A 19,138-nucleotide genomic window follows, 5' to 3' on the forward strand; every position below is an offset into this window, starting at 1 on the left:
CCTCTTCCTTCCTTTCTCTGTTTTTCATAAATATATATTTAGTGTCACTAAAAGCAGTTTTTTACTTTAGCAGTAGAAAATTGCTAAAAGAGGGAGAAATGTTTAAAAAAAATCTAGAATCTAGTTAACTTTGTTGAAGATTGTGATGAGCCTGAGTTAGTTTTATTCTTTAGTAGTACCTTCAGTATTGCTATGATAATAATTGTATCAATCATAATTAACTTTTACATGGTGGCTTAAGTTTTGCAAAGAACTTTAAAAATATATCTCATGGGGCAGCTAGGTGACACAGTGGATAGAGCACCAGCCCTGTAGTCAGGAGGACCTGAATTCAAACCCGGTCTCAGATACTTAACACACCATGGGCAAGTCATTTAACCCTAATTGCTTAACAAAAAAAAAAAAAAAAAAAAAAAAAAATATATATATATATATAGATATAGATATAGATATAGATATAGATATAGATATAGATATAGATATAGATATAGATATAGATATAGATATAGATATAGATATAGATATAGATATAAATATCTATATAGATATAGATGTGAATATCTATATCTATAGATGTAGATATAGATATGTATAATTTGGTCTTTTTTAGGATCTACATACATTCAGATCTTATTCACCCTAAATTAGACTGTTCCTGAGACAACAGGGGTACAGTGCATCATCAGACTCTTGCTGAGGCCTTTTCATATTAATAGGACCTGGTAAAACTTTACTGTGCTAAAATAGCACAGTATTTTCTCCATTCAGAATAGGACATCAGTAAATGGGTATAAAATCTTAAAGATTAATAATATTTGTATAGTATTCTAGTAAACCAAGCTTTAAACACTTATACAATTCATCATTATATTAAAGTGTACATATATATACACACACATACATACACATGTATGTTTGCATATATATGAATATGTATATATATATACATATATATATATAGTGATATATGCACACATATGCATTTTTGTACTTTAAAAATTACATCTCTGATTCCCTGATGTAAACAAATACAAGTCAAAAAAATGTAGTGTAGTGTTTGTAGTCACAAAGAACTGGGTTTAGATACTGTCCATTTTTAACTGTGGTCCTGGGAAAGTCACTTAATTTCTTTGCCACAGGCAACTTTTCTGAGTCTGTCTACTAAGTCAGACTATAGAAGGAATTCCCATATCAGGAAGTGCCCCATGTGGAGAAAACCAGAGATATTCTATGTATTCATATCTTCTCATTGGCAGCATGCAGTAAAAGAGAACCAACCTGAAAGCTAATAATGTCAGATACAGATCACTTAACTTTAGTGCTCCAGGCTCTAACTTCTAACTCTCTATGAGTAAAAATTGCAAAGAAGGTACTTATCTCCATTGGTAGAGGGAGTTTCTTTACCTGAAAGGTCCTTACAATATTGAAATCCTAGGACCATTCCCAACTCTGTCACTATTATCTCCATATAAATGATAATAATTGTAGCCTATACTTTACACATACTAGCATTTATATAGTACTTTAAGGTTGGGAAAGCACTTTATATATATTATCCTAGTTCATATTTACAATAGTCCTGTGAGGTAGTAGATAACAATCAGTATACTCATTTTATAGAAGAAGAAAATTGATAACTAAGTAATTTAATCAGTCATATATTTTGACATCAGGAAGACAAGAGTTCCTGTCTGATTCAAACTGCAAGTTTGGCATGCTGTGTATTATACTACCTTACTTTCTCACAAAATGTGTGTATCACCTTAAGATTTGCAAATGAGGGGGCTGCTAGGTGGATAGAGCACCAGCCTTGAATTCAGGAGGACCTGGGTTCAAATCTGGTCTCAGACACTCAACACTTCCTTGCTGTGTGACCCTGGGCAAATCACTTAACCCCAGAGGGGGAAAAAAAAAAAGATTTGCAATTGATTCGCATACATTATCTTTTTTTGATTTACACAATAGTCCTGTGAGTTAAGTGCTATTATTATTTCCATATGAAGAAGTATGTTGAGAGATTAATTAATTCAGAATTTTCAATTCTGTATCTAGTGCTTTGCCCATTGCACACTCTTCTTTGATGCTGATATGAACAAGTTAGAGAAAGCCAAATATAATTAAAATATGTAAAAATGTATACCTCTGCTTTTGAAAAGGATCACTGTGGCCAGAAATTATACTGTGATTCCTAATATAGGATTTAGTTAACCAGTGGCACATTGGTAATATTGTTTTGATCCAACTTTACTTTTTCTTCCCTATGTTCAAAAACCTTGGAACTCTAAAAGCCACTAAAATTTAATTGTAAATGCAAAGCATTTTGTTAAATGTGACATGAATTTTTATATGTCCTTAACTTTCATATTTCATTAAGGAATAAAGCCAATTGATTGATTCTACTTTCCTTTCCTAATGGCCATTTTATTTACTTTGTAATTTATTACATTGATTTAAGATCAAGTTAATTTAGCCTGTTTTTAAAGGAAACTTTAAGTATTGGGATGTGTAATACTATATAGTATGCTATTCTTCATATGGAAATATATTTTGCTAATCCATTATTAAGAGGACATAGTTTTGTAGTTCTTTTTACAATTCATAGTTTTACTCAGTGCCCTTTTTAATTGGCCTGTATAAGAATCAAATTTGTGACCTGGACTTAGTTAACTCTGGGCTCTAGTCTGACTGCTTTATCTTTATAATGCATGTCTTGTAGACAATCAGAAATGCTGTTGGAAAGAGTTCTCTTAAAGAGTTCAGGTCTGACCTCTGGTGGATGTCTCTTATTTATCAAAAGGTTTTCCTGAGTAGAGTTGTAATTTGATTGTGGAAGAAAATGTCACATCTTTTTTTCCCCCTTTGTAGTTGATCCATGCTGGCAAAGGAGAGGCTATTAGGATAAGGTCTATTCTAAGATCCTTAATTCCACTCGGAGATTTGGTGGGAGTCATCAGCATTGCTTTTCAGATGCCAACAATAGCTAAAGGTAATACTGTTCTTTGGAATACAATAATATATTGAATAATAAAATGCTTGATAGAACTTTTTCCCTGGAAGCATAAAGAAGAGGTTTCTTTACAGTTATTTTGAACTATATTATTTACAAAGTTCTTTCCTTATAGTATTATAAATTTAATCTTTCTATTCTAATCACATGTAATTTTTCACATTTCAGGAATTATATGTTTTTCTTAATCTATTATTGCTTTAGAAAACTCTCTAAAATTATAAATTGGAGATATTGCTATACAAAGTGTTTTTTTTCATTTGCCCAGGCCCTATCCCGACCTTTGCTACCCTTTAATTTTCTCTTTTCTGGTTGACTACAATCTTCCAATTTGTCTTCTTTGATAATTTATCACTTATGACTGTTTTATTTCCAAATTGTTTTTTTTTTTTTTTTTTTTTTTGTCTTATTATTTGATTGTTTCATGAAGGAAAATTCTTCATTTGGGTTTTCACCCTGATTAATAGGCAAAACTCTGCACAAAAAGAATTAAAAGGGTTTTATTAAAAGTCAAAGTAGCCACACCTTAATGAGCTGATCACTGAAAATCAATAGTACCTTCAAGGTGGGAACAGCCCTTAGATAACTTTAAAATAATCCAGATAAGTCCTCCAGAGCAAAAGAGTTGGAGCCCTTGTATCTCAGTTCCTCCCCAAATAGCAATTTTCAGGTAACTGTATGTGACTAAGAGATGGTGATAAGAAAAAAAACAAAAAAGCAAAAACAAACAAACAAAAAAAAAAACAACTTCAGACTTATTATCTTCTTCTTTATCAGACAGAGCTTCTCTCAACACTGATAAGCAGGGTTAAGAACAATTGGTCAACATAACTTTCAACACTCCCATACTTTACTTTAACAACATTTATTAAGAACTTTCAGTACGTAAAACACACTGTTAGATTAAGGGGAAATACAGTGATCTTTGCATAGATGTTTCCAAGAAAAAAATTTAAAGTTAATATGAGGAAAAACTTTCTGACAAAATAAAGCTGTCCAAAAATAAGATGTGTTAGTTAGCCCATGTTTCACTCAAAAAAGTGATATTTTTCAAGTAAAAACTGGTTGATTAATTGTAGATTATGTAGTTAAAAAGATTGGTATTCATGTATGGATTTAATTAGATCCTCTGAAATCAATTGCTGATCAGTCTATGAATTTGTGATTTATTGATTCTTTTCAATGAGGGAAGTGTGTTTCATAAGATAAGGTAAAATTGTTTCTAAGAAATTATATAATTTGATGTTTAAAAATTAAATTGTGGGGGCAGCTAAGTGGCTCAGTGGATAGAGCACCAGTCCTGAATTCAGGAGGACCCGAGTTCAAATCTGGTCTCAGACACTTAACACTTCCTAGCTGTGTGACCCTGGGCAAGTCACTTAACCCCAGCCTCAAAAAAAAAAAAAATAAAATAAAATAAAAAAATTAAAAATAAAAATTAAATTGTGTCATTTATGCAGAATTCAAGAAAATCATTTATTAATCCCTTAACTTGTGCCAGGAATGATGCAAAGCAAAATAAAATACAGTTCCAGCCCTTAAGAAGTTTATATTTTAATCGAGTAAGAAATTATTATAATAACCAGTGATCTGGGGAAATCCACAGTTCCTCCTTTTTCTATAGCTCTTATTTCAAACTTCAGACTCTTAAAGGACATTACTGATAATGAGATCAAACTAATTCTCTTCAGTGTGGTCAGAACCTACCCAAAATTATAAGGAATTTAATCTGTGGTGAAGCTCTTTGTGCTCTATTCAGGTTTGTGTGAGGATAAAGTCTTTGATTAGATTGCCCAAAGTTGGAAGTAATTTGGAAGTAAATGACATAATCAAAGTTCAGTAGAATAGGTATTGTAATATTGTACAACATTGTACACATTATACATATTCATTCTCTCACTAATTGTTAACCAATCAGAGTTGATTGAGCTCTCAGGTATTCCTACTATTCCAACTATTGTGTGAGCCCACTGTCAGGAGGAGTCTTTGGCATTTAAAAATGCCACTGACCTCTTTTATTAAAATGCTAGAATTATCATTAATATGATTCATTACCCAGAAATTATGTCTACCAAACTTTTCAAATGTCACAGTAATTTTTTGTACCTACTTGTACCACTTTTATTCCTGTCAAATTTCATTTTGTTAGTTTTATCACATTATTTTTACTCTATCCTGATAAGAGCCTTTGGAATCATGACTCCATCCATTGAATTACTTAGCTTACCTAGTTTTATATTATCTACATATTTGATAAACATATCATATAGGCTTTTATCCCACAGTGATAAAATTGTTAAACATGATGAGAGATAGATTAGCGGTACCTAGATGAAATTAGGGTTAATTGAGGTCTAGTGGCAGGTTCCGGGCACAGGAAGCTGTTTGTGAGGATTGGAGAAACCTGGGCAAATCATTAGTGTGGGGGCTGGGACAGCCCAAGTTAGCTCAGATCCAGTGGGGGCTGGGAAGCCCAAATATCTCTCATTGGGATTCATGGGGGCTGGGAATTAGAAAGGAATCTTTAATCCAAACAGATTAGCATAGATAACTGAAGTATTGTAATAGAGGCCTACAGCCTCATAGATACTGAAATATTAGCAACTTTTAAGTCTGGCCAACCAATCAGCTCTGAATTAATTCGATTCCTTACTTAAACCTTTGCAATAACCTGCTAGTTCTGCTCTTTTTTTCAAGTCTCTCACTATTCACTTGTCACTTTCTTTGTCACTTCTTTGTTACTTCTTCTACTCCTTAAACATCTGCGGTTTCCTATTGCCTTCAGGACTAAATTTAATATTATTTTTTGACTTTTAAACTTCTTTATAAACTGGATTCTTCTTACCTTTCTAGTTTTCATACATTTTACTCACCTGCACATATTTTATGATCCACTACACTGAGCTTTTTGCTATGTCTTATACATTCCATTTGTGCTGGTCTTATCCCTTGCCTGGAGTACTCTTCCATTCTGAGGGCTAACTCCTAGCTACATTCAAATCCTAAATTCTAGTTTCTGTAGGAGCTTTTCCATATTTTCCTCCAGCTACTAGTGCCTCTCTTCCAAAATTGACATTTCTGATATGGGTTGTGGTCCCTTTAAGAAACTAATCCTTTCAGATTGATTTATTCCTTTCTGATTCCCAACCCCTCCTAGCTGATGCATTATCAATTCAAGAAGCTAAGACCTTTGATTCACAAATTTTGGTCAAAAGCACCCTTTTGAATTCCAATAAGAGATCCTGGCTCTCACCACCCCTACCCAGATCTGAGCCAACTTGGGACTCCACCCACAGCTAAATCTCTCATTATAAAAGAGCCAAACTGGAACCCTCTCTTTGCAGAGGTTCCAAACATGCAGCCTTATGCCTGGTATGCAAAGGATCTCTGCCCACTGGAATCCTGTTTTCAGTGCCTCTTCTCTTTACTTAACACCTTTTACTAACTAGACTTTAACCTTACTTCCAAATCCAAAATAAACCTCTTTTTATTAATGTAGGTTTTCGGGTCTGTAAATTCCTTTACAGGGGACTCTGGGCCACCACCATACCTCATTTAACTCTGTATCCTTGCACCAAATCCAAAAGGGTTGCAGGGGAGCTCCATTTGACTCCTTGTACCCCGAACCTGCCACTAGATCTCAATTAAATGCTAATTTCATTTAGGTACCCCGATTCTAGATCTCATCAATTTCTACTTATATTTACACAAGATTATATTTCTCCCATTACAGTTTTTGTGCTCCTTTAGAGCATAATGCTATGTGTGTCATATATGCTTAATAATTGCTTATTCACTGACTGATCAGAAACTTGCAATTTGGGTTCTATTGCCTTAGTCTTTGAGAACTTACTGAGAAATAAGATGAGGTGAAGGTGGAAGGAGACACAGAGAGAGACTGTGATAGAAAAAGACATAGAGAGAAAGGAAACACAGAGAAAGACAGCAGAGTAAGATGGATAGCAGACTAGTTTTAGAGTCATGAAGAGTCTATAACAGTCCTGCTCCTGACTTATAATAATTATGTGACTTAGGTGAGTCACTTATTTCAGTACCTTAGGAAATGTTAAGAATGTTTATTATAGACATGTTGCTATTCTACACTGGTGAAAGGAACTTCCATGCTGAAAATTCTCTCATATTGATAAAATTACAGGACTATTCTTTTTACATCAAGTACAATGTGGAGAATTTCATGGAAATAAAATTTTAAATATATTTTTATTCATTTAATTTATTTAGTTTTGTCTAAAATGAGACTCATGATACCTCTATAATGATTTTATTGCTTTATGAAGAATTTTGCATGTACACACATGGGTATACATGTACCCACACTTATGCCTACAGAGGAGATAGAAAAGTAGCCTGTATTTTAATTGTATTCAGATATAATATTTACATAACAATGAAACAAATTACTGTGTAATCAATAGAAATTTATTTCCATGTTGATCTTTTTACTTTTCCTAGATATCTGGAATCAATATAGACAGATAGATTGATATGTAATCTTTAGTTTTATATTTATTCCACTTTTTTAGGTTCTTTCTGATTCTATTTTTATTTTCATTTTCCCCAAATATATTTTATGGAAATTAATGAATACCTCTACTTTATTTTTTATCATCTCTTTCTTGATATTTTCTTATTAAATATCACACTTCACTTATTTTTTATTGATTTGAATCTTAATACTTCAGCACATTTCTCATGGTTAATGAAAATAATGATTTAACTTATCTTCTTCATTAACTTTTAGTGTACTCTTAGATATTTCAGGTATTTTATATTATATATCTCATAATTCTCTCAGAAGCTCACAGCCTTCTCCATATGGCGATATGTCAGAGATGTGCTAAGTATATGCTGTTCCATTATTCACATGTATAAATGTTCTCTTTAGTTTTCTTATTCCTTTTCCTCTCTATTGTAATCCTTATTCAATTATTTGAGAAAAATCTCTCTCTCTCTCTCTCTCTTTTTTCTTTCACTTTCTTTTTCCCTATTACTCTTTGTATCATATCTTTATTTTTCCTTAATGAGATCCAAAATGACGTTACTAAAGGCCGATATTATAATAAATATATTAGTATCTATTAGAGAAATTAAAGCTCTCAAGGGGGATTTAAACTGCTAACTTTCTTGATAGTACCCAGAAGTACTGTTTGTTGTATCTATCTACATTAGTTTATATCTACCCCTTCCTCTTCTTATTAAATTTATTTTTCCTAGATCTCTAGAACTGATATAGACAGATAAATAGATAAATGTATAAAGAAATAGAAATACATACTTATCTGCACTACCAATATTTTTGAAATAAATTTTTTAAAAGTTGTATATTTAATTTTTCTATTCTCAGTAATCTTGCCTTCTTTTTTTCTTCAAATTGAAACTTGTTCTGGAATATCATTATATAGTTGTTAATATAAAAAAAAATATTTCTAGTTCCAACTTTCATTTCCTAGATCTCTGGAACAAGTTATACATACATCCATATGTTCTCTCTCATATATAAATATGCATATACATACATATAAACACTAAAATTATTTATAAATTATAAGAGGATTATATATTGAAAAGGATTTATTTTTACCATTTGTGTACTGGTGAGTCCTATTATCTTTTCTCTTTTTACAGAGATAACTTTTACTTTATTTTATTTTCTAGCATCTTCAGAATTAAATATAATTTTTTTTTGCCAAACTTTCTTCAAAAGCCAATATGTACTTTATAAAATTATATAATAAACTAGTCAATTATGAGAGTAATTTTACAGAATTTTTAAAAAATCAACCTATATTCTAACACTCAAGAAATTATTTTTCTCCTAAAGGTTTGATTTCTTTTAGTGTTAATAGTATCTGAAGGCAAATCAAAAATATTTTTTCCAAGTCAATGGCTGGAAAAATTAAACAATCATTTTATTCATTTTTAAACTTTGAAAAAAGAAGAAACAAGGAGAGTCCTATAATACCTCATCTCCAGGTAGCCATTGATTTTATATATATATATTTGTTTGTTTTTTTTTTTTTCAGATGGAAATGTGGTAGAACCCGACATGTCAGCAGGGTTTTGCCCAGATCACAAGGCAGCCATGGTTTTGTTCCTTGACAGGGTCTATGGAATTGAGGTTCAAGATTTTCTACTTCATCTTCTTGAGGTTGGCTTTCTGCCAGACCTCCGAGCTGCTGCTTCTTTAGATACGGTAACAATTTAGAAATCTGACTACTTCAGTTGATGGCTTTTTCTAACATTGTTTGGTGGGTGAAAGATGACTCTACTTCAAAGAAATTAGGAAAAACAAGAAAACTGAGATTCTCCTCCCCCAAAATTAATTTGTTCTTAAAACACAAACAACTTTTCCTATCTTTCAAACATTTAAAATTGTTAAGAATTTATACTGTTTAAATGAACATTTTGAAATGCAGAATTTAATGACAAAGCAATAGCATGTATCATTATCATATTTCCCTTAAGACAAATTGGCTCTCTGGCTATTATTGAAGACTTTCATAGATTGGTAAGGACTATGTTAAAATTCTAGGATATCAATAGTTAAGCCAAAATTTTCAAGTAAAATAAATTTTATAGTGGACCCTTAACAAGAATCATAATGTTAACAGAATAGAAATGAAATTACACAATTACCAATATAAATTTGCTTTTGTCTTTTGCAAAAACTATGTTTTTGTATTCTCATTGTTTAATACAATGCTATGTACATAGTATGTTCTTAATAAATGTTCAATCAAATCAGGTACTCATATGTACAAGTATGTTTCTGAAAATAAAATAAATAATGTCTAGTAAAGAAATAAACTTTTGACTTCTAGCAGAGATAATCTAATTTTACAAATCTTATTTTCATAAAACAAAAGACAATTCAGAAAAATTATGTTTGTGAAACACAATTAGACATACACACACATATATGCACATTCATTTTGGTATCCATTTGTATTCCACTTTTATTTGGTCACATTATTAGTGATTCAAGATTTGATAGAGTTCATGGGAAGAGGGAAGAAAATGCAGAAACCTCTGGATAACCTATTCATGGTTAATTGGAATCTGACTTCATCTCAGTTTTCTTAAATCAAAGAACTGTACAACTATGTATTTCACATGGAAGTATATCTATATTTATTCTTTCTTGGGTAAGAGAATAAATATCAGCAATAGTTTATATTTTCTTTTCTTAATGTTCTATTTCATACATATGCAACTCATTGCTTTCATTTAATTTCATAGGCTGCTCTCAGTGCCACAGACATGGCCTTGGCTCTCAATCGGTATCTTTGCACTGCAGTCTTGCCTTTGTTGACAAGGTGTGCTCCTCTTTTTGCTGGCACTGAACACCATGCTTCACTCATAGACTCACTGCTTCATACAGTGTATAGGCTATCCAAGGGCTGTTCTCTTACAAAAGCTCAGCGGGATTCCATAGAAGTCTGTCTTCTTTCTATTTGTGGGTAAGTCAAAGAAAATTCTATATTGAATTTTAATTTTTCCAAGAAAAAGTTGCTATCAGTCTTCAGTTAATTTATTCTTTAATGATATTATAAAATAATTAAATTCATTTCTGCTCTGGTGGTAAAGTGCTATTAAAACAACCTACTTCTAAAGACAAATTACAGAAATAGAAATGCTTTTTCTCTGAACTTATTGAAATGCTTTGGTCATTTGTATTGTGTTGATTTTTTTCCATTTTTTTCCTCCTAATTAATAGTTGTCTCTTTCTCTCTCTGACTCTTTTTTTACATTGATGTTTATTAGTATATTTTTTAAGGGGAAGATTAAGGGATTTTTTTTGTGTGTGTAACCATATATAGTAATATTTTTCCATCTCTTATTTCTGAAATCTATTTTTAAATTTGGTTGAGACTTTCATCTTGCTTTTTGAGAGGGGGAGAGAAAGGAAAGGAAACTTTGTGTAGCTTCTGTACATGGGTGATGATTAAAAGATGAAGATATATGTATATTGATAATATAAATTTCTTGGTACTGATTATAATTTAAATTTTAATATATGTTTTGTGGTGTACTACTACTATGAAACTATTTGAAAAATACTGATTTTAAAAATTAACTTTAGGTTTCTATTTTCATTTTTATTTATTCCCATCATGTTATTTTGTGACAAAAATTACTGATAGTTAATTCTCTTACCAAGTAATTCCACTTAATTTGGTACAGATTTTATACTTGAAGCTAAATGTTCTAGATAAGAGTTCCTGCTTATATCATAAATTATAATAAATTTTAAGTGAAAGTATATTTTACTTCACTGGTAAAATTATTATTTTTCCAACAGCCAGTTGAGACCTTCCATGATGCAACACTTATTAAGAAGATTAGTTTTCGATGTTCCATTATTAAATGAACATGCTAAGATGCCTCTTAAGGTAAGTGTGAGCAAAATTTACTTTTGCGTCCAATTTTGTTTCCTGTAAGGTAATAATCTTCTTTTATATATATATATATATATATATATGTATATATATATATATATATATATATATATATATATATTTAAATAACTTCCCTGAGAATGGATAGTTGACAGTAAAAAAACAAAAACAAAAACAAAACTTAACTCCTATGTAGACAAACAGGAAAACATCACAAGGTTATTACAACAGCTGATTCCCTTGTTCATTCCTGATTATTAGCAAGGAAAGTTAAAGCCACAAATCACTTTGCCTCAGTCTAAGACCCAAGTGGTATCACAAAACATAGATTGGCCATTATTTCTCCTGATAAAAAATTCTCAATAATTCTGATCTGACCTGTAGTCAGGAAGATTTTAGCTGCAAACGTGCCTCAAACATTTACTAATTTTATTACTTTGGCCAACTCCTTTAACTTCCATCTGCATCAGTTTCCTCATCTGTAAAAGTGAGATCATAAAAGCACCTGCCTCATACAGTTTTGGTGAGGATGAAAGGAGATATTTGTAGAATGTTTTGCAAAATATCAGATATATAGTAAGCAACTTTATAAATGCTCATTACCATACCTTCCTTCCCCATGTTTAAAATGAAGAGATTTGAATTTGTATAACATTTAAGGTCAGTTTCAAATAGAAATATTTTAATCATATAAATATTCTTTTCATAGCTATCTGCCTGTGATGATTGACAACATAGTTGATAATAGTATCTCAATTTCCAGAGTACAAAGACAAGCTTGCCTCTCCTTGCTAAGCCTCTAACTTTGTGAAATACAAACAAATCTGCAAAAATTTGGAGAAGTGTTGAAGAGTTAGTATGCTTAATGTTTGTGGTCTTGACAACTTAGATTCAACCAATTAGCCACAGCATAGTTCATATCTTATGATCATTTATCAAGTCAAGCGAAATGGACCTATTTTCTTTTCAATACATTTGATTCAGTTGCCTTTATCAGAGAAATTTGCTTCAAAATTCTTTTCCCGGTTAACTATTGTTTACTCTATTTCCTCCTTGTTTGTCCTATTGTCTCTTTTCTTTTACCTTGACCCTCCTCAAGAGTGTTTTATTATTGATTACCCCTTTCCCCAATATGCCTTCTTTTCTATTACAGTTCCCTTTTCTCTTTCCCTTCTAGTTTTTTTTTCAGGATAAGATAGATTTTTTTTTTTTTTAACACCCATATTGAGTGTGTATGTAATTTCCTCTTTGATCTAATTCTGATGAAAGTAAGATTCACTCACTCCTCTCTTCCTCTTCCCTTCTTTTTATAAAAGTTTTTTCTTGCCTCTTTTATAGCAGATAATTTATGCCATTTCACTTCTCCCTTTCCCTTTTGCATAGTACATTCCTCTCATTCATTTAATTTTATTTTTTTACATATTATCCCTTCCTATTCCATTCACACCTGGTTCCTCTCTTTATATATAAAACCCTTTTTTAACTGCCATGTTAATGAGAAAGTTCTTATGAGTTACAAGTATCATCCTCTCCTGTAGGAATGTTAACAGATGAACCTTATTAAGTCCCTTGTGACATCCCTTTTCTATTCACTTCCTTATTTGTCTCCTGAGTCCTGTATTTGAAATTTTCTATTCAGCTCTAGTCTTTTAATCACAAATGCTTAAAAGTCCTCTATTTCATTGAAAATCTACCTTTTCTCCTGGAGGATTATATTCAGCTTTGCTGGGTAGATGATTCTGGGATGTAACTCTAGCTTCATTGCATATTGGAATATCATATTCCAATCCCTCCAATCTTTTAAGGTAGAAACTGCTAAATCTTGTATTATCCTGACGGTGGCTCCACTATACTTGAATTGTTTCTTTTTGAATGCTTGCAATATTTTCTTTGATCTGGGAGTTTCAGAATTTAACTATAGTATTCCTGGAAGTTTTCATCTTGCTACCTCTTTCAGGAGGTATATTCTTTCAATTTCTATTTTACCCTCTGGTTCTGGAATATCATGATAGTTTTCCTTGATAATTTCTTGAAAGGTGATATTTAAACTTTTTTTTTTTCCCTGAGGCAATTGGGGTTAAGTGACTTGCCTAGGGTCACACAACTAGGAAGTGTTAAGTGTTTGAGGCAAGATTTGAGCTCAGGTCCTCCTGACTTCAGGGTGGTACTCTATCCACTGTGCCACCTACCTACTCTTAAGCTCTTTTGTTTTGACCATGATTTTCAGGTAGACCAATAATTTTAAAATTATTTCTCTTGGGTCTATTTTCTAGGTCAATTGTTTTTCCAATGAGATATTTCACATTGTTTTCTATTTTTCCATTATTTTCATTTCGTTTGATTGTTTCTTGATTTCTTATAAAGTCATTAGTTTCCATTCGCTCAATTCTAATTTTTAAGGAATTATTTTCCTCACTGACCTATTGTACTTCCTTTCCCATTCCCAATTTCCACAGGAATTTTCCATTCCAGTTTTGATTTTTCAGGCATTCTTTTCATTAGCTTTTTGTATTTACTTTGTACCACTTGTACCATTTTCAATTCTCTCCCAAAATTTTCCTCTGTTTCTCTTCCTTGATTTTCAAAATTCCTATTGAGTTTTCTGTGGTTTAAGATTAATTCGTATTTCTCTTGGGTGCTTTGGATGTAGGAGCTTTGACTTTGTTATCTTCTTCTGAGGTTGTATTTTGATCTTCATTGCAATCTGTGATCAGAATCCTTTTCTGTTGTCTGGCTCATTTCCCCAGTCTATTACTTGGCTTTTAAGTCTTTGTTAAAATAGGCTTTTATTTCCAGGGTGGAGGGTATATTGTCCCAAGCTTCTTTTCAAAGTGCTTTCTAGGAATCTGAACACAAGAACTCTTTTCAGCTTTGGAACTATGCTCCTCTGCGGCAATAAGTTCTAGTGTGCTAAAGCAACAGAGTGCTTCCTCAGTGCCAGTAAAGAGAAAATCTCTCTAAGCTGTTTTGGAGTTATAGTTCTATATACCTGGACTTTAGACAGCATTCCAGAAAGACAGAAATCATACTAATAGCCTTAAGAATAAAGTTCAGTTAATATTTTGCTTTATTAAACAGAAAAATCAACAACTGTCAGTGCAGTCTAAGAAAATCTTTTTTTCTAGATGCTATCCAATTCTTTGACCACTTATTTTAAGGATTTTCCTTTCCATATGATCAAAGAGGAACTCAAGAGAAACTTCCAATTACTTGAAGAGTCAAAAGAAATTTATTTCTTCTGATCTTTTCCCTAATCCATACAAGTTAGATCAATCAGGAAACTCCCCCAAGGCTCCCCTAGCTTGCCTAATCATTGCCCAAATTGCTTCGACAAAGAATCCTTTTCTGTACTGGTCTGGAGAGAAGAGTACAAAACATTATTGTGGAGTTGGTAATTCCTTTCAGTTAAGTCCAAAGGTTTCAGACTGGGATATTTTTAAAAATGTTTTATTTTTCAGGAAACAAGGAGGATGGGGATCAGTTTTCTTCCACAATAATTTTATAATTTGTGGGGAAAGAATGTATAACAGTTTATTTTTAAAAGACTAAGGCCACAGTGAACTACAAGTTCAAAATGATATGGCAAAAAGTTAATGTGATCTTGGGCTACATGAAGAGCAGCATAATTTTTAGGAAAAAAGAAGGTGAAAATTTTTTGCTCTCTGCTCTGGTTAGACCACAACTGGAGTAATACATTTACTGAGTAAATGGGCATTATCAATTACAAAACTAGAACATTGATAAACTTGATAAAAACTTATAAACAAGAAAGTATTCAGAGGAAGAAAAGTAAAATGATGGACTTTGAATCCATGTAATATGAAGATTGGTTGAAACGCGGGTTATATTTAGCTATGTTTAAAAGGGGGACTTGATTATTTATACATTCATGTATCCTTGAGAACAAGGACTGCCTTTTTTCCTCTTTTTATATCTCTAGCACTTAGCAAAGTAGCTGGTACATAGCAGGATAGTAGGTGCTTAATCAGTATTTGAAAATGTGATAATTGTTCTGTTTGACTCCAGAGGATAGAAACAAGCCCAGATGTAGACTGAAACTCAGAAAAGTGTGCTTGAATTAGATACTAGAGCACTTAAGGCTAATTACCTATTCGAGATAATGGCTCTATATACATATATTTAAATGAGATGGTGATGTGATGGCTCTTTTCACCACTGGTACTAGCTGAATATTTGGTGATGAGGTAATTAATGTAGCCAAGAATTGGAGGGCTAACTGAGAGAAGTCAGAGTCACTTGGCTGCAGGAGGAGGAGAGAGGCTGGAGACTCCAAACTCCAGAATCAGGATACATCTTTGTCAAGCCTCCTAGCAGCTTGTCTGCCTCCTTCACTTCTCTCCCTAAAGACCAAGAACTTTGATTGATCCTGACTTTGACTGATCCTGGGGTCTTCCAGGGAGGTAGCCCAGACATTATACTTAATGAGTAAACTTTGTAAAGAGGAAAATTTAAGTTCAAATTTAAGAAATATTTTGTAATAGTTAAAGGTTTCTAAAAGTGGATGGGTTGCTTAGAATAGTGATAGATTTTAACTTCTCAGAAGTTTTCTTAGGCTCTATTACTGCTTCATAGATGTAGTAGGGATTATGTTCATATATTTTTTCAAATACAAGGCTGTTAAAATACCTTAGAATTCTTAAATTCTCTTGTTCTTTCACTAAAAGAGAGATAATATTATTTGGAAAATATCAGTGTAGGTTTCTCAAGAAATATTAGTTTTGAACTGGGTCTTTTAAAAATTGGTAGACAAAGACTGACAGAAAAGAAAAGAGCATGAGTATAGACACATAGTTATGTAAGAATATATATTTTTAGTTATTGTGCCTTATCCTGAATATGTATCTAAAGATCATTAGGATTTACATTATTATTCAATTCCACCTTCTACAAATAGAAACAAATAGAAATTATTGGATTTGATTTTTTTCTGTGTTTTAATGTCATAAAATCAGTATTTAAAGCGGGTTTCAGAGGTTATCTGATCTAGTCCATTCTTAAATAGAAATAATGTCTATAGCAAAACTTTCCAAATGGTCACCCACGTTCTACTTGAAGATATCCAGAAGTTTCTTACTGCCTAATTAAACAGACATCCTGCACTATTTTTGGAAAATTGCAGTTGTTAGAAAATTTTACTTACATTAAATCAAAATCTACCTCTTTCCTAGTGCTATTCATTGCTTCTAGTTTTCTCCTCCAAGACCAAATAGAATAATTATAATCAAAGGCTCATCTTTCTGAGTTCCAATCTGGTGTGAGATTTCCTAGAACTATGATCCTGGATTTGTCACTTAACTCCATTTGCCTTTTTCCTCATTGGTAAAATGAACTGGAGAAAGAAAGAAACTACTATGTATGCCAAGAAAACCCCAGATGGAAAGGCAAAAAGTTGGATATATCTGAATGTAGAAACCAGAAACAGAACCTAGCAAATCAATTTTAAAAAAAATCAGTTCAAATTCAAAAAAAATATTTGAGTTGGTAGCACTGCATGATATTGGAATTCTAGTTAGGAATTAATGAAAATAATTGCCTTTTGCAAATTTTGTTCATAGCTGCTGACAAATCATTATGAGAGATGCTGGAAGTATTACTGTCTTCCTGGAGGCTGGGGAAACTTTGGTGCTGCCTCAGAAGAAGAGCTTCATTTGTCAAGGAAGTTATTCTGGGGTATTTTTGATGCCCTGTCTCAAAAGGTAATTTATTATTGCTTCATACTTTGTAAACTGATAGTTTGTTTAGTAAAGAATCAGAATTGTTTTTAATAGATTGGTTTCTATTGCATTGGATAAGTTTTGTCTGAAACTTAAAACTATGACATTCTTCTATATTTCTATCTGTACCTTTGATAACTGCACAGAACCCCATCATTCCCTCAAAGATACTTTAAACATCTGCTTAACTTTTCTTTAAAATCATTATTGAGAGTATGACATTAAAGGACCCAAACGACCAAATATCTATGAGTATGACAAAAAGCTATGCATGTCACATGATAAATACCACTGGACCTGAATAAGACACATGTAAAAGATTATTTTTCCTGTTTATTTCCTCAATTGTCAAGGGAATGTGAGATAATCTTAGATTACAATAATTAGAACATTTCTATAATGTATTAATATTTGCAAAGTTCTTATACATATGTTGCTTCAATTGAGCTAATTCTAATATATACCTAATTCTATTTATACTTTGTAGGTAGGTGCTGTGTAAATTAAAATATTTCTTTTAAGTTGTTGACACTTTATCAGTTTTTAAAAGTATCAAGTATCTTATGCATAAAAAGAGTTATAGTTATGAAAGGGGATTAAAATATGAAAATGTTGTCTCTGCCCTCAAGGAGTTTCTTATTTAGTGGAAATAATATATATGAGAAACTAGAATGCAAAAAGTATTAGGTATTTTAGAAAGGTTGCTGATCAAAATTAGTTTGAGATCCTGTAAACACATTAATATATAAAAAAAAATGCATCAGAAGTATGGTGGATGGTAGGTTAAACACTTGAGATTATATTTGTCATAGAAAATCAACATACTGGACCATTCATCCATGACAGTGTATTGAAAGTTGAGTCAATTTAAAACCGTTAAATTTTATATTACATTTTTATCTTGTTGAGGTGGTATTTCTGACATATACTGACTATTTGACTCCATACAAATTTCCTTCACTTCTAGTGTACTAGGTAATTCCCCCAAACTACTTTCAGGGCTGCTAGGTGGCACAATGTATAGAGTACTGGTCAGGAAGCAGGAAGACTCATCTTTCTGAATTCAAATCCAGCTTCAGCACACTTACTAGCTGTATAACCTTGGACAAGACATCTCATCTTTGCCTCAGTTTCCTCATCTCTAAAATGAGCAACAGAAGGAAATGACAAACCACTTTGGTATCTTTGCCAAGAAAATCCCAAATTGGGGTCACAAAGAGTCAGATGTGATATGACTGAACAACAACAAATGGCAGAGAAGATGCTAGCTTGGATTGGAAAAAGTGCTCATCAATGTGCAGGGCAGTGACCTGTATCCAAATTAAAATCAGAGACTCTCAAGATAAAAAGCAAAGAAAAAGGATTTATCATGATCTTGAGAGAAAGGGCAACTCCTAACAGACAGGGTGTCAGTAGAGGAGTGCAAAGTGCAAACTGCAAAACACAAGATAAACTCTAAATAAATTCTTAACTCAGAAGCCCTCCCCCTTCCTCCCTTTCTGACCTTTTCTGCCATTGGCTGGGGAGTTCTAATTTATCCAGAGCCCAGAACCAAAAATACTAGTCAATAACACACTCTTTACTGTATTACTTAATAATTTACTATATACTTAAATGCTAATGAAAGATGTGTTTGAGAAAATAGGAGGAAAAGATATGTTTATCTAACATAATTGAACACCTACAGCTTTCAGCTATAGTTCAACTTGTTATTGCAAAGTCTCAAGTCATAATGAGAGCATAGTTTGAAGGACATTCTTAAGAGGGTCTTTACTCAGTTCCTTTTATTCATTAAGAATCATTATTGATAAAATAGCAGTTCTAATCCCTACCAGACCTTCTATGCACATTTTTTGTCTTGTTTTCGGTGAAATATAATATTCAAAAAGAAATGTTTTTTATTCCTTAACAAACATTGCAGTTTTTAAGAATTAAATTTAAAATGATTTGACAAATAGATTTTTCTTTAAAAACAA

The 19,138-nt window shown here is 32.1% G+C and overlaps 1 protein-coding gene across 2 annotated transcripts in view; it reads left to right on the top strand.

Moving 5' to 3' along the window:
* Positions 1-19,138, top strand: part of RYR2 (ryanodine receptor 2) — a 699,155-nt gene that overhangs the window by 459,476 nt on the left and 220,541 nt on the right. For both annotated transcript variants that reach the window (XM_074262493.1, XM_074262494.1), the window contains 5 exons: positions 2,866-2,986; positions 9,052-9,221; positions 10,268-10,488; positions 11,331-11,421; positions 17,004-17,144. In XM_074262493.1, the coding sequence (XP_074118594.1) occupies positions 2,866-2,986; positions 9,052-9,221; positions 10,268-10,488; positions 11,331-11,421; positions 17,004-17,144 (744 nt within the window). The remainder of the gene's footprint in view (positions 1-2,865; positions 2,987-9,051; positions 9,222-10,267; positions 10,489-11,330; positions 11,422-17,003; positions 17,145-19,138) is intronic.

The sequence above is a fragment of the Sminthopsis crassicaudata genome, chromosome 4 (assembly GCF_048593235.1).
Source record: "Sminthopsis crassicaudata isolate SCR6 chromosome 4, ASM4859323v1, whole genome shotgun sequence".
Classification (NCBI taxonomy): Eukaryota; Metazoa; Chordata; class Mammalia; order Dasyuromorphia; family Dasyuridae; genus Sminthopsis; species Sminthopsis crassicaudata.